This window comes from Podarcis vaucheri, assembly GCF_965113315.1.
Source record: "Podarcis vaucheri genome assembly, chromosome: 3".
Classification (NCBI taxonomy): domain Eukaryota; kingdom Metazoa; phylum Chordata; class Lepidosauria; order Squamata; family Lacertidae; genus Podarcis; species Podarcis vaucheri.
Window position 1 is genome coordinate 71,428,642 of NC_138761.1, and position 24,535 is coordinate 71,453,176.

At 44.4% G+C, this 24,535-nt stretch overlaps 1 protein-coding gene across 4 annotated transcripts; it reads left to right on the forward strand.

The window, feature by feature from the left end:
* Positions 1-11,015: 11,015 nt before the first annotated feature.
* On the forward strand, positions 11,016-23,858 carry LOC309529056 (amine sulfotransferase-like; the record flags this gene model as incomplete). Of its 4 annotated transcripts, none has more annotated exons than XM_082216757.1 (7): positions 11,016-11,136; positions 12,284-12,428; positions 13,276-13,484; positions 13,738-13,864; positions 15,997-16,091; positions 23,061-23,241; positions 23,604-23,858. In XM_082216757.1, the coding sequence occupies 6 exons, from the start codon at positions 12,287-12,289 to the stop codon at positions 23,726-23,728; spliced, it is 879 nt and encodes a 292-aa protein (XP_082072883.1). In that variant the 3' UTR covers positions 23,729-23,858. The 4 variants fall into 4 exon arrangements, with proteins under 4 accessions (XP_082072883.1, XP_082072885.1, XP_082072884.1 ...); XM_082216759.1 differs by having other exon boundaries at positions 11,029-11,140; XM_082216758.1 differs by lacking the exon at positions 11,016-11,136 and adding an exon at positions 11,912-12,077.
* Positions 23,859-24,535: the final 677 nt, after the last annotated feature.

The window sequence follows — 24,535 nt, forward strand, 5'->3', positions numbered from 1 at the left end:
AAGATTTGCCTTGAGAGAGTCTTTAAACCTCTTTTGTTGACCACCAGCATTACGCTTTCCATTTTCCATTCTCTGCCTCTGCTTCATGGGCTAGATACCATTGGAGCCTGGAAAACACAATGGTGGTCACCAGTGTTTTTTTCAAAAAAAAAAAAAAAGGTTTAGGGGTATTCTCATTTTCCTACTCATATTGAAATACTGCCCCTCAATGAGGCCAAACTTAGATTCACAAAATGTTTAGGGGTATGCATACCCCTGCATCCTCTCAGAAAAAAAAGCACTGGTGGTCACACAGAGTGAAGGGTTTGACAGTGGGTGGAAAATGGAAAAGCTGCCTTTCAAGTTCTGCTGGGGCTTTAATAATGAAGTGTGGTTCTACTTACAGCTTGAAAGAAGAAAATATTGTATACTGTACACATCTAAACTAGGCCTCTTTGAAACAGAGTTGACAAAACATGAACAGAGCAGCCTTGTGTGCACCAACAGCCTCCTGATTCAATAATAATAATAATAATAATAATAATAATAATAATTTATTTATACCCTGCCCATCTGGCTGGGCTTCCCCAGCCACTCTGGGCGGCTTCCAAAAAAATATTAAAATACTGTAATACATCAAACATTAAAAGCTTCCCTAAACAGGGCTGCCTTCAGATGTCTTAATAATAATATTCTAAAATTCTAATTCTAAAATATGTCACACACACACACACAAGTTGTATTGCCCCCATTATTTGAGGATAATAACGGCGCTGTCAGTCAGGAATGTCCAGAGTGAGGAATTTACTCTTCATTGGCAAAAATACAATTACAAGTTAGGCAAAGCATATCTATCAGTCCTCCGTCTCTCAGCTACTTGTAGGTGTGTGCTGGATGAGGCAGTTGCCAGAATGGAGATGCCCTGTCCCCAACCTTGGTTTATGAATCTCCCCTATCCAAGCCACGCACAAGCAGGCAATGACAATGTAGCCTTCTGCTCCTCCCACTTCAGTCCTCTTCTGGACCTGGAGATTGGAAGAACACGATAGGTGGAAGCAGAAGGAGGAGGCATGAAAACCCTTCACATTCCAGCAGCCTGACCTGCCTCTGCCTCCTCCTGTGCCTGGTCTTCCCTCTCCAATCCTGCAGTTTCTCCTGCCTCTCATTCTTGTCTCCCAGCTGTTGCAGATCCCCCCAGTTCAGTCTCCAAGCCGCCTTCTCCTGGTGTGCCCACCCATCAGAATCCAGCCACCGCTCCTCAGTGTCCAGTAAGCCTCTGGCAAGCACCAAATAAAATAAATGACAGCATGGAGCTCTTCCAGCCAGGCACCCTTTTAAAAGGCACACAATCTTTGTATGTATAAGAATGCAGTGATTTTTCCAAAGAAAGCTAATGGAAACAATAATTTCTGACACAGTCTTCCTTCAGGGAAAAACAATTTCTTCTGACTTTGGTAGAGACTTAGGACTGAACCACATTAGTAAAGAAAAAACAAATTGAATGCATTTTAAACATGCAATACCAGATGGCGCCAGTGAGCAGGAATTGTTTGAAATGACATTTCCCGTAGGATTCCCCCCTCCCTTCCGTTAAAACAATCTAATTTCTGACTTATTTATAGCGTTCCCCCCCCCCCGTGATTAGATCCACCCATAAGCAACAGGCTGCTTAGAAACCACTAAAGCTTTACTTGAATGTTCAATGCAAACAGTTCAAAACCCCAATTTAGCTGCTGCGTCCCCTCCTAGTATCTCCTCCTTTCTAAAAGATTAAATAGCCAAGGAGGCCATGGATTCAGGAGCAGCTTTTCAGGCCTTAGGCTGAAAATAGTGCACTGAAAGCATTTCCCCTGAGAAATTATGGGACTGATAATATAGTGTCATGATCCCAAGCAAGATATGTCATTTCACAGCCCCTCTGATGCTGAGGATAGATGTCACAGAACCTCCCTTGTGTCTTCAACAGGGGCATTTATTTATTTACTTGTGGACTCAGAGCTGCCCCATAATATAATGCGTTCTGCATGGCTCATGGAATAAAAGCAACAATGAAAGTACAATATAATGCAATGGCGATTATTACAAACTAGGCAAATAAAGATGCAGGCTGCTTGTTTTCCCTGCTTGTAATCCTGCCTATTCCATGAGTTTTAGTCACTAGGCTGTCAGGTTTCTCTATTGTGGATGGCCTGATATTAAAACCACGTTCCATTTCAGGATCTGAGAAGCTGTGTATTGAAATTATGCAACTTCCTGGGAAAGAGACTGATGGAAAAGGAGGTGGATGCTGTTGTGGATCAGGCTACATTTAGTAAAACGAAAGCAGATCCCAGGGCAAACTATGAGTTCTTGCCACCGGATCTCATGGACCACAGCAAAGGACATTTTCTTTGGAAAGGTAAGTTAGTGGTAGATCACACTGACTTGGTGCTGCTTGCAGAATCCATGACATATTCACCTGACAATCTAGGGATGGAATATATCTGGAGGTATGGATATTTATTTGACCACCACAATGCACTTTCTTTCTGTCTGCTTCCTGAGCCAGGCACTGTTGGAGACTGGAAGAACATGATGACAGTTGCACAAAGTGAAAGGTTTGACAGCGTTTTTAAGGAGAGAATGGAAAAGCTGCCCTTCAAGTTCTGCTGGGACATCCATGATGAATTATGAGTCTCCTTCCAGCTTGAAAGAAGAAAATTGTATACAGTGTGGGACACGACTAATCCATAGCTTTTGTCAATGGAGAGGATAAAAAACCCACTTAAAACATTCTTTGTGCATCACAATATGCTGTTCATTCTAAAATATGCTGAACATGTTTATTAAATGTCTTTCCTATTTACAGTGGTACCTTCTTTCTTCCACAATGAGATGTCGATAATATACTGTTTCTGGGGAAACCCATTTTTTTAGCCCTGAATCAGAGCCAGTGTTAACCCATGGAAAACCCAATTTAGCAGTAAAGGTCAGGTTTTCCCAGGAGAAAGCAGCGGGAAAAGCCGAAGGTTGGATGAGCAGCCCTGTCTCTTTCCTGAGTAAATGGTTTAGTTGGGCTTCTTGGAGCATGGCTAAATTGGACACTATATATTTCTAGGAACTTTTTCTATGTCTTGCATGTGTGTACCAATTGTCCAGATCTTGAGAATTTTGCAGGAGTCCATCTAGAGCTGTGTTGGAACCAAGCAAGAAATATTATGCATAGAGTTGTTTGCTAAGGTCCTTCTCTAGAACAGTGTGTCATCTGTTATAGCATCTGCCAATCCATGTGCTGCAAATAAATGCTGGGGAGCTGTGATTGTTGGAACACATGTTGGTGAGTATTTCAAGTCATTTTGACTAGAAGTCTTCCACAATTTCACTTGGGATGGATCTATACACAGGTGGGGGGACAGGACCACTATAAATAAGTCAGAAATTAAATCGTTATAGCAAAAGGGAAAAAAGTGATGTAAACTAGCAAAGAATTATTTTTGTTCTCCAGTGCCATCTGGTGTTGCATATTTATAATGCACTCAAAGTGCTGTTTTTTTTTTACTAATGTAGCTGAGTCCTTGGTCTGAAAGAACGATGTGTTGCCCATACTTACTTTGAGATGAGCAGTGCATTTTTCTAAAAAAAAATATGTTCAGGGGTACTCTCATTTTGACTCAAGAAAATCACCATTTTATAGTTCGAATCAAGAAAAATAAATACAGTAAATGGACAAAAGTACAAGATTCCCAAAATGTTTAGGGGTATACGTAGCCCTGTGTCCCCCCAGAGAAAAAGACACTAGAGATGAGGAACTTGTGACGCATGTAGTCCATAATATGCACTAACCCTGTTTTGTGTTTTATGGCACTGAACAATCACTTTAAAAGCTTCATTCATAAACAAATTTATTAAGAGGGTAAGTCTTCATGAATACAGTTTGATTTACTTCAGGTAAACATTCAGAGGACTCTGTTGCTTGTTGCTTTCTCACCTTTGGCCCCTGAAGAATGGTTAGGTAATTGGCATGACAAAGTCTGATTCCAGAGGAACTCACCTGACCCCAAGCCCCAAGGATGATAAACTTTGCAAGGGGCCCAAAACATTGACCCGAGTGGATTTGAACAAGTGGTTCAGTGGGGGAACTTATTTGAACTTCAATATAAAATTGCCTCACAAGCATTTTAGATGGAGAAAGCACTTGATTCCTACTGAATGGCAATGATTAATCAGAATTCAAGCCCATGCCAGCCTATAGGAAAAAAGCTGCACCTTTATACTGTTTGATAAGAGACAAGTTTGATAAGAGACAAGTGCACCCAGAATGTATTATTTGCATTCTTTGACACACATACTCTACAGTTCACACAGCAAACACGATCACGTGAAAAAGCACAGATTCCTTCATTTGCAGCTTATAAGAATACGTGAATAAAAATGGTTCTTTGTACTCTTCCAAGAGTTTAGCAACACACAAATTCATTGAATCTCACATTTTAGCCAGACTCTGGTATTTATAAACTGCCATAATATGATTTAGTACAGGTTATGCCATTCTCTGCTTCTTCAAAGTCTTTAGAGTATCTGAAATATACTCAGAGTCGCAGAGTGATTTCATGCTCTTTATTCAGCTCATAGTGGTGAGGAGGAATGAATGGATGTCCCCTCACAGTATCTGCTTTATATACATTATTTACACAATGGGCTGCACATGATTGGCTAATTCCGGAATTCTACTGTAAGCCAATCAGGTTGTGGATTCACTTCAATCTGGAGCAGGATTGGGTGGTTCCTGCCAACCAATCATACTGCTGCATTGTTCTAGGACCAATCAGACTGCTGCATTCTGAATCCTATTGTTCTAGGACTAATCAGACTGCTGCAATTTGGATCCTATTGTTCTCAGTACATAACACCCCTCCCCTCTAAGTTCCAGTCCTGCCCGGGAGGTCGCATTCATAGTCCTCAAGGTATGCCGGCGGCCTACGTGTGCGTTGCGGCCTGGGGTGTTCCCTGGTCCGGGCTCCAGGTTCTGGCTCATGTTCCAAGGATGCTGGCTGTGATGGGGTTGTTTGGTCTGGTGCAACCGGCTCGCTCAGTCGTGGTTCTGGTTCTGGTGTCCTTTCGGCCTCACGGGTCCTCTCTGTATTTACTGATTCTGCCTCTCCTGCTGGCCCCTCCTGCTCTATGGGCCTCACTGCCCCGCTGTTCCCTTAGGACTCCTCTGACCTGTCCTCCTCCTGGGTTTCTCCCGGGAATCGTCGCCGTATCTGGTCGCAGTGGCGGCGCCAGCATTGCCCCCCATCCGTTAGCACCTCGTACGACACGGGGCCAGTGACCCTGGTGACTGTGGCGGGTACCCATGCTGGGCCTGCCCCAAAATTCTTTGCGTACACTGGGTCCTGGGCCTCGAAGGTCCGGGGGTTCCTGCCTTCCCCCACCACTACCTCATCCTGAGCTCTATCGGGGTGAAGGCGGTCCAATCTGATTGCAAGGCGCCGACCCATTAGTAGTTCAGCGGGGCTCTGGCCAGTCGTTGAGCTGGGGGTGCTGTGCTGTGCTAGAAGGAATGTGGCAAGGCGGTACTCCCAGTCCCCTTGCGTCATGCGGCGAAGGGTGTCCTTGGTGGTCCGCACCATGCGTTCTGCTTGGCCATTGGTGGCAGGGTGGAACGGCGCCGAACGGATGTGGCGGATGGCGTTCTGCGCTGTGAAGGTTTGGAATTCTCCTGACATAAATGCAGTCCCGTTGTCTGAGACGAGAGTGTCAGGGAGCCCGTGGGTTGCAAACAGCCTGTGTAGTACCCGGATGGCTGCGGACGTGGAAGTGGATGGTACCAGTGCGACTTCCAGCCATTTGGTGTAGGAGTCCACTACTATGAAGAATGTTTTCCCCTGAAAGGGGCCAGCGAAATCCACATGCAGGCGTGACCATGGTGCTCGGGCGGACTCCCAGGACTGGACTGGGGCCCTTGGGGGATCTGGGCGGGATTCTTGGCAGGCCTGGCAGTGTTTGACCCAGGCCTCTATCTCTCCATCAATCCCCGGCCACCACACATAACTCCTGGCAAGGGCCTTCATTCTTACTACCCCTGGATGTGTCTCGTGTAGGGCTGTGAGGACCCTTTTGCGGAGGGGCTGGGGAACAACGACTCTGCTTCCCCATAACAGGCACCCCTTGTGGGCCGACAGTTCATGTTTGCGGGTTGTGTAGCCGGCGAATTCTGGCCCGGGGCTGCTGCTGGGCCATCCCCTCCATACCCAGTCCAGGACCCGGGAGATGACCCTATCTTTCTTGGAATGGTGTGCAACTTCTTGTGCCTGAATGGGGCGGTCGGGAAGCAGCTCCAGGCTCATAACCTCTTGTGCAGGTGCTGGGTCAGGGCCTGTTTCCGGTAGTGGTAGCCTGCTGAGGGCGTCCGCATGGCCCATCGCCTTCCCAGGTCGGTGAATCAGTGCATACTGGTAGCTGGCAAGGAAAATTGACCACCTGAGGACGCGAGGAGACAGCACTTGGGGGTCTGCCTTTCGGGGGCAAACAAGCCAAGCAACGGCTTGTGGTCAGTCACCACGGTGAAGGGCCGCTCGTACAAGAAATCATGGAATTTTTTTACTCCCTTCACGATTGCCAGACCCTCCTTGTCAATTTGCGAGTAGTTCCGCTCGGTTGCGTTGAGTGTCTGGGAAAAGTACGCCACCGGTACCTCTCTTCCATCCAGGAGTTGGTGCCCCAGGACAGCGCCAATGCCATAGGGTGAGGCATCGCATGCTAGCACCACTGGCAGCCTCTCGTCGAAGTGTGCCAAGACAGAGTTTGAGACAAGCAAGTCCTTGACTGCCTGGAATGCGGCCTCCTGGCGCTGGCCCCACACCCAAGGGGCCCGCTTGTCCAGGAGTCTGTGTAGGGGCTCCGCTACCGCCGCCTTGTGGGGAAGGAAGGAAGGAATGGTAAAAGTTCAATAGTCCCAAGAAGGCCTGAAGTTCAGTCTTGCTCTTGGGCGCTGGGGCATCACAAATAGCCCGTACCTTGTCCCCAGTCGGGTGGACCCCTTCTGCGTCCACCATAAATCCCAGAAAGTCCACCTGAGGCACTCCTAGTAGACATTTTTCCCGCTTCACCTTGAGACCCGCCGTCTGGAAACGGTGCAGAACGGTGCGGAGGCGGTCCTCAAACTCCTCTGGTGTGGGCCCGGCAATCAACACATCATCGAAGAAGGGGGTGACACCAGGAATCCCTTTAAGGAGAGAGTCCATTAGATTCTGGAATATGCCTGGTGCCACGCTGACCCCGAATTGCAGCCGCTTTACCCTGAACGCTCCTCTGTGCGTCACAATCGTCTGTGCCTCTGCTGTGGCCTCATCTACTGGCAGCTGTTGATATGCTTGGGCCAAGTCCAGCTTGCCAAAAATTTTCGACCCAGCCAGGGTGGCAAGGACATGGCTGACCACTGGCACTGGGTATGCGTGGGCCGTGAGGGCCTTGTTTATGGTACATTTGTAGTCTGCGCAGATGCGGACCGAACCATTAGGCTTGACGGGTGTGACGATTGGAGTTTCCCAGGGGGCATTAGGCACCGGCTCCAGCACTCCTTGCTCCACGAGTCGGTCCAATTCCTCGTCTATACGGGGTTTCAAGGCGAACGGGACCCGGCGGGCCTTGAGCCTGACCGGTCGTACTGCGGGGTCAAGCTGTAGCGCAATGGGGGGGCCCGTATACTGTCCCAATTTCCCGTCGAAAACCCCTGGAAATTCCTTGCATATGGCGTCCACGTCCACTTGTAAGCTAGTGTGGTTCACCCCGGTGACAGCTAGCCCCAGTGGTCCAAACCATGCCAATCCCAGTAAGCTAATGTAGGGGCCCTTGACCACAAGCAAGTCCAGTTGCCGCGTCCGCCCTCGGTATTGCACCCTGAAGGTCCCCACCCCCATTGTGGGGACCTTACGTTTCTGGAAGTCCCGGAGGGTGAATGGGGCCGGCCTGAGTTTGGGACCCCCAGTAGGACACAGTTTCCTTAAAGTCTTTGCCGAGATTATGGATAGAGTTGAACCCGTGTCAAGCTCCATGCGGCATGGGGCCCCCTCTATCTGTACCTCTACATAAATTTTCTCTACATTGGGGTGGGGCAACTGGTATACCTGGCAGTCCGTGAGCTCTGTCGAGTTGCCTTGGTGCGTTGGGCCCCGAGACCTGGGGCTCTTGGGTTGGTCATCTGATGCCTGGTGTCGGGTGGGCCGAGCCCGACACACCCGGGTGATGTGTCCCGATTTTCTGCACTGCCTGCGCTCTGCGTTGCGGAAACGGCAGGTCCTCCTCTCGTGACTCTCCCCGCAGCTTGCGCAGTTTCCTCCTTCTCGTTGAGGCAGCTGTGGTCTGTGCGCTGCTTGAGTGCGCTGCTGTACTCGGTGCACCTCCTCCCTGTCAGATCCTGAGTCGTCGGTGAGGTCTTCGTGGTGGACCCTCGGTTGGGATGGCAGGCTCGGCCGTGCCTCTTGCGTCGACCTCTCGGCAGCTTCCGTTGCCAGGGCCTCCTCCAGAGCGACCAGGAACGTTAGGTCCTTCTTAGCGTAGAGGCGTCGTTGCAGCTTCTCATCCTTCAGGCCACCGACAAGGCGGTCACAAAGCATGTTCTCCAGCTCTGAGAAGTTGCAGAACCGGGCGGCTTGGCGGAGAGAGGTCACAAACCCAGTTATGGTTTCCCCAGGGGCTTGTCGCTTTGTGTAGAAGGCATTTCGACGAGCCACCACTGAGGGCTGTGGCGAAAAGTGCCCCTTCAGCTGTTCCATTATTGTTTTGTATGGAACAGTAGCGACGTCTTCAGGTGCAAGGAGAGCCCGGGCGATTTCAAACGTCTCCTCTCCGCAGACGCTGAAGAATATCGCCCTCTTCTTGGCGTCTTCTTCGTCGGTGACCCCTTTGGCTTCTAGGAGGAAGGTGAAACGGGAGGCGTATGCTTCCCAGTCTCCAGATGCTGGGTTGAATGGCGAGAAGCTGCTGTTGGCTGCCATTCTGAGTTCCTTGTGTCCCGGAGCTGAAGCCTGGATACACGGTGCGAGGCAGCGGTGCGGCAGGTGGCGGTGCTGCGGTGCTGTGTGTGGCAGTCAGCTCAGCGGGATCCCATCCTCGTCGCCAGTGAAATATACTCAGAGTCGCAGAGTGATTTCATGCTCTTTATTCAGCTCATAGTGGTGAGGAGGAATGAATGGATGTCCCCTCACAGTATCTGCTTTATATACATTATTTACACAATGGGCTGCACATGATTGGCTAATTCCGGAATTCTACTGTAAGCCAATCAGGTTGTGGATTCACTTCAATCTGGAGCAGGATTGGGTGGTTCCTGCCAACCAATCATACTGCTGCATTGTTCTAGGACCAATCAGACTGCTGCATTCTGAATCCTATTGTTCTAGGACTAATCAGACTGCTGCAATTTGGATCCTATTGTTCTCAGTACATAACACCATCAATGAGTGACTCTTATCTTTTTTGTTTCCTCTCACCTTCTCACATTTCCACTGTTCTTTTTGGTTCACCATACTTCTGCACCAGTCTGTGTTTTTTAGAAGAAAAAAGTTCATGAAAATTTTTAGTGTCAGCATTTTAGTGTGCATTTCTCTTGATATACAAATTTATAGACAAACATGTTTAATACACACACAATGGTTTTTCTTAATATAACACTTTCTGTAGGATATTTGGCTAAAATAAGCATTATATCATATTATTTGTATAATAAACATGGTCCCTTTCCGTTGGAAAGTTGTTTTGCATAATTTGGATATGTGTGAATTTTGATGGATGAACTGTAGCTGTATTTCTGTTCACATACTGTTTCAGGAAGTTGAAATTTGGTTGACACATTAAACCATATGTAAATACATGTGTATTTACACATTAAACCTTGTGTAAATACTCTTTAAAGACACTGCCTTTCAATATAAGCTCAAAGTCTTCCTTCTGTGCCTGTAGATGTTTTTCCTCAGAGTGGATTTTACACACACACAGCCCAGGAGTTACACTCCTAGCCAGCTGAACCCCAGAACCAAACTCTCCCCTCTGCCCTCTAATTCTCTCTATTGCTTTTTCTCTTGATGTCCAAATTGCTGACTCCACCCACCTCTGCTTAACTGTGCCCACAGCCAGGGACACTGAGTATATGGGGTGGAGGGGGCTTCAGCCCCCTCAATATTTGGGGGCATAGGGCTCAGACCCACTTGAAGAGGAGATGCGCGTGGTGCAGCCCAGTTGAGGAGAGTGACAGTCTTGACAGCTCCTTCACATGCTGGAGCCAGGTTCTGATGGGAGCCTGTTGGGGAGGCCCAGTCACCCCCACCAGAAAATGTGTCTGGTGGATAGTGGACTGAGTGGGTCTGGCTGGGCTGGGGGGTGTCATGCATGTGACATCATGAATACGTGATGCACTCCCCCAATGTTTGGCCTAACTTGGCGCACCTGTCCACAGCCTATGAGAAGGAGGTTACAGCTCAGTACTCTGGTGGAATTCTGAAGCATTGCATACTCTGGTCTTTCTGAGCTTTCCGTCAGAGATGACTTGTAAGGGCACTTAAACATCTATCAGTCCAACATATTTGGAATGGAGAATACGGCATGAAATATTTGGGGGAGTAAGACATAAAGGTTGCTACTTTTCTTGGATAGATTTCTAAAACAATCAATGCTAATTATTTAGTAAGTTTTATTAAAACAAAAAGGGATTATTTTGGAGTTAAAGTTGGTGTTATTGGGGTGTGAATCAGTGCAGGCATGTGTGTACAAATAGACATCCATTGGTGAATCTCAGGTCTCTCTTACCATTTGAGCCCATTTTCTACTAGTGGACCTGAGCAGAGGTAATACTGCATTTATTTCTTAAACGGACAAAGACCACTGTTGATCTTGGCTGTTCATTGTGCAAAAAAACAAGTTCTTCCCCTGTTATTCTTTACATTATCTGCCTCTATGCACCTGTGTTACCTTTCTTTTCTTGCATAACATGCCAGGAATGATTTACTAAGGAGGAGCCATCAATTTAATCAAACTCTTATTAGTTAACAGAATTCTATAAAGCAGTTTCCTTGAGAGCTCTGAACTTGAGCCTTGAAAAGCTGAAATACTCCAAGCTGCAAAAGAGATCGCTCTCTCCCTCTCGCTTTCTCCCACACTTTTTGACTCTAAAAACAAAAGGTAGGTAAATTTTCTTGTAAATTAAACTTTCCAGGGAAAAGCAGGACTACTGAATGACAAACAACTAATCTACTCTTTCTTGAATGAGTCCTAAGGGGCAACAGGGTATTTCATCAATGCATGAAAACTCTTGTCACAGTTCATATTCTTTTCTGGTGTGACAACATTTGTGTTACCAGAGATTAATAGTTATTTTGAGGGGACTGAATGTGAACTCCCATTGTGTAAGTGGAACCCTGCTCATTCGGCATGGGATACAACCCTTAATTTATATATTGGAAAATCAATCAGAGTATTTTTCTTGTTACTATTTTGTACATACAATGTTTTCCACTAAACAATTGTTGCATTTCTTAGCAATGAAACGCAAGAATTAAAGTGATTTCCAGGCTTAATGGCACTGTATGTCATAGGGGGAGTAGAACAGAAATAAATCTCTCCAACAATGCCAGGAACAGTCAGAGGCTAACACTGAAAAGAAAACTGGTTTTGCCCCAGTTGCTTATCATCATCATCATCATGATGATTATTATCATTACCATTAATATTATTACCCCATCCATGCAGTTCATAAAGCACCCAGGAGGAATTTGCAAGCGTTCCAATTGCAGGGGGAAGTTTTTTGCTTCCTTCCCACCTCCCCTGAGTACAGGAATGAGGGTGAGGATGGCAGCACTGACCAAACCATGATGCCAGGCAGCATAAAGTGAGGCCAAGGGCTGCTATTTTGCATGCTGCACACATGCACTGACCAAACAACCGTGTCAGGGTGAAAGAGAAAAGCCTTCTTGTGCAGGGCAAAGCTTGCACAGTAGCAAGGTGAGTTGTCTCTGGAGAGAGGCTCTCACAGTAATGAGGAAGGGTCAGATGAAGAAGAATTAAAGAGCAGCGGGAAGGCACCTCAGTCTAACAAAAACAACAACAAAAAGTGCAAAGGCTAGGTGAGTTGCTTCAATGATGAACCAAGCCTCTGTTCTTTAAATGATGGGACTTTATGTTGCTCACCTGTGATGGAAGAGAAGCATGGGATTCTGCTATGGGATCTGCAAAAAGAGTAGGATTTCACAAAATGACATCTCTATTTCTTTCTGATTTCCTGCTGTTGCATAACAGAGGTAACTGTTCTCATCTCTTTATTCTTATGCAGGCAATGGAACTAGCCGAGAAATACCTTTTCACATACAAAGGATTCTATTTCCAGCCAGACATGGTTTCAGCGGAGTACTTGGATACCTTGGAGGATTTTGAAATAAGAGACAGTGATGTATTTTTAGTCACTTATCCAAAGTCAGGTAAGAGTGTATTTTCATAGGAAGAACCATGATTGCCATTCAACCATGATGGATACCCACATATATGTAAATAGTATCTATTATCCTAAGGCAAGTTTAAAACCACATGCAAAATTGAGGTGAATATGTGTAGTATGGAACTTATCAGGTTACGTAAAGATGAACTGGGCAATTATTATTTTTAAGATGGAGTAATATGTTTCCCACCGGTGTCAACCTGTTTGAGGTTTTGAAAACAACATAAATACACATCAAAAACATTCAAATTTGGTTGCTAGTGGTTTATTGTATTCACTGACTTTCAGATTTTATATGTGGTTGTAAAATGGTGTTTGCAAAATTCTCCCCTTGTGTCCCCAGTGTTCCTCAATCTGCCTTGGAGGGTTGGTGGGGTGGGGAAGACCCAATAACCAGGAGTGGGAGAGGAGAGAGGGGGCAAGTTCTGCACTGTTCAGGCATTTAGGACTTGGGTGACATGAAGAAAGGCTTCTGCAACTGCCTTTTGCCTATTATGTTTGTCTCACTGGCCATTTGTCAATATTCCTGTTCCTAGAATGCATTGATAAAAAATCATGGTTTGAATCCACTGAATCAAAATACTTTGGAGAACAGACAACTTTCTTTTAAATTCCTGGTCTTTGACTGTCATTTGTATAATGTTCTGAGAAGAATCTTTAATAGCGTTTTTGGTAGCTTGCTAAAAAATAAAGGAACTTATTAGCAAATATTCTTCTGTCTTCCGAAATCCTCGATGCTGAAACATGTTGTTCTCAGTTATTTCACTCTGCAAAGTACTAAGTACATTCATGACAATGAATGAATGAAATAGACTTATTCTCGTTTATAGGAACAATATGGACTCAAAATATTTTGAGCTTGATTTATCATGAAGGTCACCGAGATGGAACTGAAAAAGTGGATTTACTAGACAGAGTTCCATGGCTGGAGTACAATATGCGCAATGCGGATTACATCAGTCGTCCATCACCTCGCCTCTTTGCTTCCCATCTACCCTACTATTTAGCACCCAAGGGATTAAGGAACAGAAGAGCAAAAGTAGGAAACAGCACATTTATTATTTGATCAAATTAAACGTTTGTCTTGTCTTATTTAAATTAACATCTGGGTTTCTGTTAACATTTCTCCGTTTCTGAGGGCAGTTCAGAAATTTTATGTGTATATATCCTACTTCAACAACCTGGTTCCTGGCACATTTCAGAGCCACAGAAATAACTACAGAAGCAAAACAGAAGAGACAGTAGGAACAATAAGATCAGCAATAGAATAGAATTTGTTGTTATTCCTGCAGGTTGTTTATGTAGTCAGAAACCCAAAGGATGTCTTGGTTTCCTTTTACCATTTTTCCAAAACTTCACGCAAATTAGAAGAAGTAGAAGATTTTGGAATTTTCATGGAGAGGTTTTTGGCTGGAAAGGGTAAGGATGATTTCCTACTCTAAAATGAACAACTTTTTAATAATAGTTTTAATAATAATTTTGATTAGTTTTCAATTACAACCCAATGACAGACTCATTACAACAATACTATTACTAATACCAATCATTATGTCTATCTTTCCCGGTTGTTGCTGTTTTCCATCATGCCTTGCCAGACAAATTTTGAAACATCTTTTTGCCATTGTTTGAAGTATACTGCACCTCTGACTACAGGTATCGATTGGAATAAAAACAGCATTCTTATCAATACATTCATTTTGATCACCGAGATTCTCCCCCACAGTGACAGGTTTATTTTCCATATTACACTTCCATATTTCTTTTTATTTCATTTCATTCCATTCCTTTACATAATTATCTTTCAAAATGTTTATATTTCTAGCTGTTAGCCATACACCAAGGTATTTTACCTTCTTTTCTACCACCAACTTTGTTGTTTCTCTAAATTCATTTTTCTTTTGTTCCGAGATATTCTTTAACAGAACCTTTGTTTTATTTTTATTTAGCCTAAAGCCTGCTACTTGTCCAAATTGTTTAATTTTTTCCAGCACCCTTGGTATGTTGTCCAAGGGGTCTTCTACCATTATCACCAGGTCATCCGCAAAAGCTTTAATTTATATGATTTTCAACCCATTGTTATTCCTTTAATGCTATCATCCATTCTTATATTCTTTGCCAGATTTCTAAGGTTAATATAAATAATAATGGAAACAGGGGGTAACCCTGTCTTGTTTCTTTTGGTATCTTACATTTTTCTGTTATTGTCTTGTTTACAATCAACATTGCCTGTTGTTCAAAATAAATTGCTTCTATCCCATTTAAGAAAGTCTGACTGAAGTCCATCATTTCAATCATTTTTTCCAAGAGACATTATCAAAAGCCTTCTCTGCATCAACAAACATCAGTGCCGCCTGTCTTTCATCCATGACCTCTAGATACTTAATCACATCTATTATATTTCTTATGTTATTTTTCATCTGTCAGCCAGGTAGAAAACCAGCTTGATACTGATGTATCAAATCCTTCAAAATTACTTACAAACGTTCCGCCATAATACTGGTGAACAGTTTACAGTCATTATTCAGCAGAGAAATTGGTCTATAATTTTTTACTGCTGTTAAATCAGTATCCTGTTTAATAATAATAATAATAATAGTAGTAATAATAATAATAATAAATTTTTATTTGTACCCCGCCCTCCCCGGCTATAACCGGGCTCAGGGCAGCTAATATATGCCTTTTTCCAGGATTCTGGGACTTTCCTTGATCTCAGGATGTTATTCATAAGTTCTTTCAGTGGCTCTGAGATATACATTTGCAGTTTTCTGTAATATTTTGTGGTCAGTCCATCAGGTCCAGACGATTAGTCTGGTTGATAGCTTTTGTCCCTTCATCCTTATCTCCTTTGACAACAGATTAAAGAAATTCTCTGTGTGGTAAGGAACATTTTCAGAATGCCATGTCTGATGCCATAGGTTACTCTGAGGAAATTCCACATCCATGCATCACAAAGAGTCTCCAACTCAGACTCCAACTACACCATTTTATGCCACTGATGAATGGTGCCCATTGACGCAGAAGGGTGTAGATCTGGCCAACTCCCAAAGGAAATCAGGTGGATTTATATTCTCTTTGCATCAGGATGTAGCAGCTACAAATCATTACAAGGTGGAGCCCCTAATCTTTAATCAAGTGTAGAGATTCGTGTCAAGTTATAACTCAGAAACCCAGACCATGTCTCCTAAATGTTGCAAGTATTAACTGCCACACTATATAAGGAAACTGGCAGTGTGGGAAGGAAGGGAGCTGGAGGAAGGCTGGACTGATCTCAGCCCACCCATAACTCTCCCATCACATCAGGTTGCGAAGCACTGCAGGTAGCGTTAAAATGCAGAACTCTTCTGCAAATTCCTTCTCTGAGAAAGTGTTTGGTGAGGGTGAATGGTATTAATTCAGCTTCTCTTTAATGGTTTGTAGCAATGCTGGTTCTTAAATTAATTCCTCTAAATTGTTTAAATGGAATTTATATGTTTGTACTGCTTTTCTCTGAATGTTTTTCAAAAAAAACACCTGATCTACATTTTATGCCAAATCAACTTCTTTCCCATCAGTACTTGCAAGTTTATGGTTGGACCATGTGGAAGGCTGGTACTCTCACAAGGATGACTTCAATATTCTATTTCTTACCTATGAAGAAATGAAGAAGGTAAGTTATCAAAATGCTATCCAGTCTGATATTAAGCATCCTTCAAAACTCTCCTTTACAAAATGGAGGAAGGAAGCAATTTGATTATTCAAGTGCCCTCAGCTGCTGCTTCCCCTGCTAGTCTCATCTCCTTTCTAAAGGTTTTATTAAAAAGACTAGTGGGCCATGGACTGAGGAGCCGCTTTTCAGACCCCAGACTGCGAAAAGTGCACTTTAATCATTTCCCCTGAGGGATTACGGGACGATAAATAAAGTGTTGTGATCCCAAGCAAGATATGTCATTTCACAGGCCCTCAGATGCTGAGGAGAGATGTTACAGAACCTCCCTTGTGTCTTCAACAGGGGCATTTATTTATTTACTTGTGGACTCAGTTGAAAGAGCTGCCCCAGAATATAGTGCGTTCTGCATGGCTCATGGAATAAAAGCAACAATGAAAGTACACTATAATGCAATGGCAATTATTACAAACTAGGCAAAGAAAGATCCAGGCTGCTTGTTTCTCCTGCTTGTAATCCTGAGAACGGGGCCTGACAGGCCTCTGTACAGCACAGAGGGTTCTTTTTAAAATGTTTTTAAATTATTCTTTCATTCTTTTAAATTCTTTTTTTAGCTTAAATGTTTAGTTGCGGGGGGCCCACTAGGGGGTGCATCGGAAGATGGCTGACAATAACATCTCTCCGACCCACACGAGGTAATTTGGAGGCTATGATGGGAGTAATTAGCCTCCCTACCCCCCCCAGGATGGTGGGGGGGACTGCCCTTGCCTGCTGTGCCCTACACCACTCCCGAATTTGTGGGGGTGGGGGCACTAGGCACAAAGCCCTCCTGTGGGATTCTGGCACTCCTGGACACCGTCCCTGATCTGCATCACTAGCTGCAAGAACTTCAAAAGAAACAATTTGGATGAAGCTAATTGCACATATTTCAAGGAAGGAGGGGGAGTAAAGACTGCTAACAGAAGAGATCTCTGATAAAACAAGACAAGAATAAATCATAAGAAGATACGCCAAGATACGGTATGGCAAATGACTGATGGGGGAGGGGGGAAAAACTTTCCTTTCTTTCCTTATGTGATTAAACAAGAATCCCCTCCCCTTATGAGTCAGAAATGTCATTTTAAGGACTTAAGCTGTGGATTTAAGACTGTGTGGAGATAAACTTTCGAACCAAACCATGTTTTAAGAAGAGCATGGAATGTACAAGAGCTCTGGAATGACGCAGTTAAAAATGCCGTCGCCATATTGGGAAGTTCTGTCGGAGGTCTTGTTTTTTTTAAAATAAAATTTTTATTGAGTTTTCAAAGTTTATACACACACAAACAATACACAACACAAACATACAAACACAAATACAAACACATATAATTTCAAATCCCTAATTTCTTAACCACTTTCCTGGACTTCCCCACACCTCCCCCTCCTGCATTCCAACTTCAATAGTTTACTCAGCAAGTTCTTATCTTCCTCTTTTACCTTATTAATATTTTACTTGTTTCTTCTTAGTTAACCAAATTTGACTTATAACCCTCAGTTTAAACCAACATACCCATCCTTAACATACTTTTCTAAGGACGACCCCATTCCCCTTCCACAGATTTCCCAATTTTTATATTATTTACAAAACAAAGTAACAAAAAAAAGCATATATTTAAACACCCTTTGGATTCCCAAACTCTCGCCCCCCCCTTTCCCGGTCTCGATCCTCAGCAAATGTCCATCAATCAATCAACTCTCAGCCCGGATCTCTCACGTCCGAGGCCCTTAAGTCTCTCTCAGTCCCTCTCTGCCGGTTTTGTTGGTAGTCTTTTATAGTAGACATCGAATCTCGGAGAAGCTCTGACCCAATAGGGTCTATATTTCTTCCAACCAGACCTCCGTATTCAAAAGTGGAGCCCAAGTCATATTTCTTGTTCCTTTTAGATCCAAATGTACCAAATGTCCCAAAAGCTCCAATTTTCGCCTTGATCAAATTTGTAATCCATAGGTCTTCCAATCTCCCCATGGGGAGATTCCTCGAATCTTCATTCTCAAGTTCAAACCAAATTTTCATCATCGAGGTCTTGTTTTCTTTGTAATCCATTCTTACAGGCCGCTGGTTGTCCTTTTTCACCTGCAACATTTCAGCTCCTCCTTCCCACTCTAAGTCTGGACATATCTCTTTCTGTTCGACTGCAGGGTTTTCTTGAGTCAAGTCCTTGGGACCATCAACAAAGTTATTTACTTTCAATTTCAAAGTCAAAACATCTGTAGCCATAGCTGCACTCTGGTCTTGTAATTTTCCCACGAGAAAGAACATCTTTTCCAGCTCAGCCTGTAATTTTCCATCTGCAGCCATTGTAATGTCTCAGAACCCCCTCTAGAGGGGTTCTGGTTACTTAATATTCTTCTCCAACAGTCTGATTACTTTGTTCTTATTTTTCCTTTATTTTCAACAGTTTCAAGTTAAATGTATCAAAAATAACCAGCAGAAATAGCAAAAAGCCAACTCTTGTAACTTTGACAGCTCGTTTGACAGCTGTCAAACTCTTTATACCTTCTCAGCAGGCTCTCTCGCGGATCACTCCCAGATCCCGGGGGGTTGTGTCTCGGCTCCTTAAAATCAGTTCTTATCCTCCAGCAAAATACTTATAGTGCCAAATCGTGGAATTAATAACTTTTATCTCACAAGGAGAGAAGTGGTCTCTCGACCTTAGTTATCCAATTCTTGCTTTAAATTGTTTGCAAAAACAGGGGGGCGGACTTCCTTTTAACACATCCCCCGGTCGTGCCGAATTTAAAATAGAAATTTTAAGTCCAATTTCCGTATTACTCACGGGTTGTTACTTTTGCAGCCCAAATGTTCAAGGAAGAAGTCAGCCATGGCTCGCGGCTTCACTTCGTAGAAGAAGCGATCCACTCACAGCACCACACCACTCTCCGTCACCGGCTCTGAAGCCTTTAAAAAGGCTTCTTTGCTGGTCGGGGAGGGCACAAATGGTGCCTGCCGAGTTACCAGGTCCACAGGTTTCCGCGCCTGTGGTTTCTGAGGGTCCCCGTGTCGTCGCCGCGGCAGGACCCGTCTTCTACAAAGCCGATTCCCTCCGGAGCTCGGAGGGAATCCGCCATTTGCCGATCGCGCTAACCCGGAAGTCCTCTGTCGGAGGTCTTGAGTCTGGGAGAAGAAATAGAGAAATAGAGTTGCTTTTATATTGTGGGTGAAACTCCTCAGAGGGACTTAAGAGCGACAGTTTTGCGAGATAATGATGGAAAGAGCGATGTTATCTATGAAGGTTATGATATATGGAAACCATCTCGATTTGAGGATTGGAAGAACGGAAAAATTCACACAGGATTAATATTGGTGTTTATCGGCTTATCGGCTTAAGGAGAAGAGATCATAAAGAAAAAAGAGAAAATATATGAACAAGATGTGATGTGGAAACAGCAAGATAAGACTGGATAGAATTATGAACTCTGTTTGGACTGATTTGGTCTGATTTGGACATTAATGCAGTAGCAAGAAGGTGATCAGAATCCCCCTTCGGATCTTGAAATGTGGTCCCCCCAACAAAATTTAAAATTCGGCTTTGTAATTCGGAATTTATGTGATGTGATTTAATTTGATTTGATTGGCCGGTTAATAAAAATTATTTTAAAAATAAAAATAAATGTTTAGTTGCAGTTAGGGATTTGCTTAAATTTAGTATGAGTGTCGTTTATTATAATTATTTTTAGTTTCTATTGTTTTATTGGTTTTTTGTTTAGTTTGTATTTTGTTTTTAAGGGGCGGGGTGAAGGCTGCCTGGGAGTGGGCCCCAGCCAACAGAATGGCTGGGGCAAGTTCCACGGGGGGGGGATGTACTGGGACAACCGATCTCAGTGATCACGGGTAGGAGGAGGAGTTACACTAAGACCAGACCATGTCATTAGAGAGGAAGCAGATTTAGTTGCTGTTTGAGGACTATTCCTGCCTCCAGGTCTGGTCTTGACCAGATGGATACTGGAATCAGCAAAGGATACCCACATGACCTGAAGGTGCAGCTGTACAATGCCAAGTCAATGATTCACAAGACCACTGCCATCCATGACTTGATTGTGGATGGAGGACTTGATCTGACATGTGTGACAGAAACTTGGTTGGATGAAGCAGATGGTCCTGTTCTTGCCGCTGCTTGTCCACCAGGTTTCTCTTACGCACAGCAACCCAGGTCATGGGGGGGGGGTTTGCAGTGATTTTTAGGAAGTCATTAGCTTGCACCAGGCATCCTATTGGGAAGACTCAGTTTTCTGAGTGCATGTTATGGAACTTGGGCAATAGGGGCAGCACAGGATTCCTTTTGGTGTACTGACCTCCCTGCTGCACCAAGGATTCGCTGCCCGAGCTGCTTCAGGTTGTGGTGGATGTTCTCCTGGAGACACCTAATTTGGTTGTCCTAGGGTATTTTAACATCCACACCGATGCGACCTTACAAGGGGCCGCTCAGGACTTTGTGGAAAGCATGGCCTCCATGGGGCTGTCCTTAAATAAGTTTGGCCCAAGTCATAGTCACGGACATGCCTTAGACCTGATGTTAACCTCTATGGATGTGGGTGACCTGACACTAAGTAAAAGCGAAACAAAAGAAGTACCATGGTCAGATCACTTCCTGGTGCAACTGGACTTCTCTGTGACTTCTGCAGGGAGGTGGGACCGATTCAGATGGTCCACCCCCTGCACTTAATGGATCCAAATGGTTTCCAGAGAGTGGTAGGGGATGTTTTATCCTATGCTGATGGCCTTTCAGCTGATTCCCTGGTGGCCCGCTGGAATGTTGAGCTAACCAAGGCTATTGACTGTCTGGCTCCGAAGCGCCCTCTCCGATTACATGGAGCCTGGACAGCCCCTTGGTTTTCCCCAGAGCTGAGGGCAATGAAACAATCACTGAGACGGCTAGAGCACTGGTGGCAGAAAGCTCACTCTGAATCTGAGCGGATACGGGTTAGAGCTCAACATTGAGTCTACCAAGTGGCGACAGTGACAGCGAAGAAGACCTTCTTCACTGTCTCTGTTGCATCTGCAGAACACAGCAGCAGGAGACTCTTTCAGGTGGTTCACAATTTAATGGAACCACCTGTGCCATCAGGGCCCGGTAAAGGCCCCAATATCTTCTGCAATGACTTTGCAAAGTTCTTTGCAGATAAAGTCTCTCAGATTCAGAATGAGGTAGATGCCACAGTGGTAGCAGGGCCTGGGTGGGAGAGTGCTAGAGTCCTGTCTAGTCAAGTTGTATTGGATCAATTCCAATCTGTTACCTCCGAGGATGTGGACAAGCTGCTTGGATGAGTGAAACCAACCACCTGTCTCCTTGATCCTTGCCCATCCTGGCTAATAAAAGCGAGCTGCGAAGGGCTGGGCAATGGGCTCTGCAGGGTGATGAATGCTTCCCTCGGTGAGGGAGCCTTCCCAGACCCACTGAAAGAGGCAGTCATTAAACTGCTTCTTAAAAAAAAAATATTTAGATGGCCAACTATCGCCCAGTCTCAAATCTTCCATTCTTGGGCAAGGTGATTGATCGGGTAGTTGCTGAACTCCAGGCACACCTGGAGGATGTGGACCATTTGGATCCCTTCCAGTCAGGATTCAGACCTCATCATGGGACTGAAACTGTCTTGGTCACACTGGTCAATGATCTCCAGTGGGCTAGGGACAAAGTTGAAAGCTGTTTCCTAGTTCTGCTGGATCTCTCAGCGGCCTTTGATACCATCTACCACAGCATCCTTCTGGACTGTTTACAGGGGCTGGGAGCTGGGGGCACTGTTATACAGTGGTTCCGCTCTTTTTTCCTGGGCCGTATTCAGAAAGTGGTATTGGGGGATGTGTGTTCAGACCCTTGGGCTCTCACTTGTGGAGTGCCTCAGGGTTCCGTCCTCTCACCCATGCTTTTTAACATCTATATGAAGCCGCTGGGAGAGATCAACAGGGGGTTTGGGCTGGGTGTTCATCAGTATGCAGATGATACCCAGCTCTAGCTCTCTTTTAAATTGGAACCAGTGAAGGTGGTGAAGGTCCTGTGTGAGTATCTGGAGGCGGTTGGAGGATGGATGGTGGCTAAGAGATTGAGATTGAGGTTGAATCCTGACAAGACAGACGTATTGTTTTTGGGGGACAGGGGGTGGGTAGGTGTGGAGGGCTTCCTGGTCTTGAATGTTGTAACTGTGCCTCTGAAGGATCAGGTGTGCAGCCCAATTCCGTGTCCAGGGCTGAAACCCTACCTGCCCTTGGACTGCCTTGCCAGAGTGGTGCATGCTCTGGTTATCTTCTGCTTGGACTACTGCTATGTGCTCTACATGGGGCTACCTTTGAAGGTGACCCGGAAACTACAACTAATCCAGAATGTGGCAGCTAGACTGGTGACTTGGAGTGGCCGCCGAGACCACTTAACACCGGTTCTGAAAAACCTACATTGGCTCCCAGAACATTTCCGGGCACAACTCAAAGTGTTGGTGCTAATCTTTAAAGCCCTAAACGGCCTTGGTCCAGTATATCTGAAGGAGTGTCTCCACCCCCATCGTTCTACCCGGACACTGAGGTCCAGCACTGAGGACCTTCTGGTGGTTCCCTCACTGCGAGAAGCGAAGTTACAGGGAACCAGGCAGAGGGCCTTCTCGGTAGTGGCACCCACCCTGTGGAACGCCCTCCCATCAGATGTCAAAGAAATAAACAACTAACTGACTTTTAGAAAACATCTGAAGGCAGTCCTGTTTAGGGAAGCTTTTAATGTTTGATTAATTATTGTATTTTAATATTTTGTTGGAAGCTGCGCAGAGTGGCTGAGAAAACACAGCCAGATAAGGTAGTAGTAGTAGTAGTAATTATTATTATTATTATTATTATTATTATTATTATTATTATTATTATTATTATTCTGCCTGTTCCATGAGTTTTAGTCACTAGACTGTCAGGTTTCTCTATTGCGGATGGCTTGACATTTAAACCACGTTCCATTTCAGGATCTGAGAAGCTCTGTATTGAAATTATGCAACTTCCTGGGAAAGAGACTGACGGAAAAGGAGGTGGATGCTGTTGTGGATCAGGCTACATTTAATAAAATGAAAGCAGATCCCAGGGCAAACTATGAGTTCATGTCAAATGATTTAATAGACCACAGCAGAGGGCATTTTCTTCGCAAAGGTAAGTCAGTGGCAGATCAAACTGACTTAGTGCGGCTTGCAGAATTCCCGACAGATTCACTTGGCACCTACTATGACATTTGATAGCTACCAAGTAATAGTGATTTCATTTTTCCCAGTCTTCATGAAACTCTCAGTTTCTGGTGTTTCCTAATTTTATAGTTGTTCTATTATGTACTTTCTCTGTTGTTTTTTACTTCTTCTAAATATGTATATTTAAGGGTGGCATAGTTGTCTTTCCAATCTGGAGTGTGGAAACTTTTTCACACAGTCATTCCCAACTAGGGATGGAATATAGCTGGAATTATGGATATTTATTTGACCACCACAATGCACGTTCTTTCTGTCTGTTTCTTGGGCCAGGCACTGTTGGAGATTGGAAGAACACGATGACAGTCGCACAAAATGAAAGATTTGACAGTGTTTTTAAGGAGAGAATGGAAAAGCTACCCTTCAAGTTCTGCTGGGACATCAATGAGGAATCATGAGTCCACCTTTAGCTTGGAAGGATGAAATAAAGTGTGCTGTATGCATTTAATCCAGGCCTATTTGTAAGAGTTAGGGGCAAAAATGTGGCTTAATAGCTTCCTAATGCTTGAATATGTGTAATATTTCTTTTTTTAAGAAAAACATTACAATACAATTACATTTGTACTGTAAACCTATTCTCTTTCTGCATTCCAACATGTCCTAATTTTTGACTCCATGTGCAACAGTCAAGTTGCATGTGCAAACTAACTATTGGGATTAGTAACTGTATTATAATTTGGCACTGTTTTAATGAAGCTACTACTGGATTATTGTAATTGAAAATTAATAAAAATTATTGTTAAAAAAACCTAACTAACTATTGGTGTTGCAGATGCAAATGTAAATCATTCGACTCCCTCAAGTCATTTATTTATTTATTGTTGGTGGAATTCCACTTCACACTCTTCCAGTTGTTCTCTCAGGACAAACATTTCAGTCTGCCAGATGACACAACCCCTCCCCCCTCACCTTCGTTTCCCTCTGCGCTGTTCTTGGGGTTCTCCTTACCCCCACAGAGTCATTTTTGAGGGTGCGTTGGGAATATGCAGGGAGGACAAGTGGGGAAAATGGACAGTGTATGTTTGATGCCCATAGCAATTTCCTTCATGGGTTAGATTGAAAAGGGGGGATTTCCACCGGGATCATGGAGCAGAGAGAAAGGGTTAAAGCAAATTTTGGGGAATGGAGGAAGTGAAATGAGGACCCCAAGAAGCATCTGAGTCCAGGGAGGAGCCCAGTAGTAGAGAAATGTTCTGCCCTGTAAC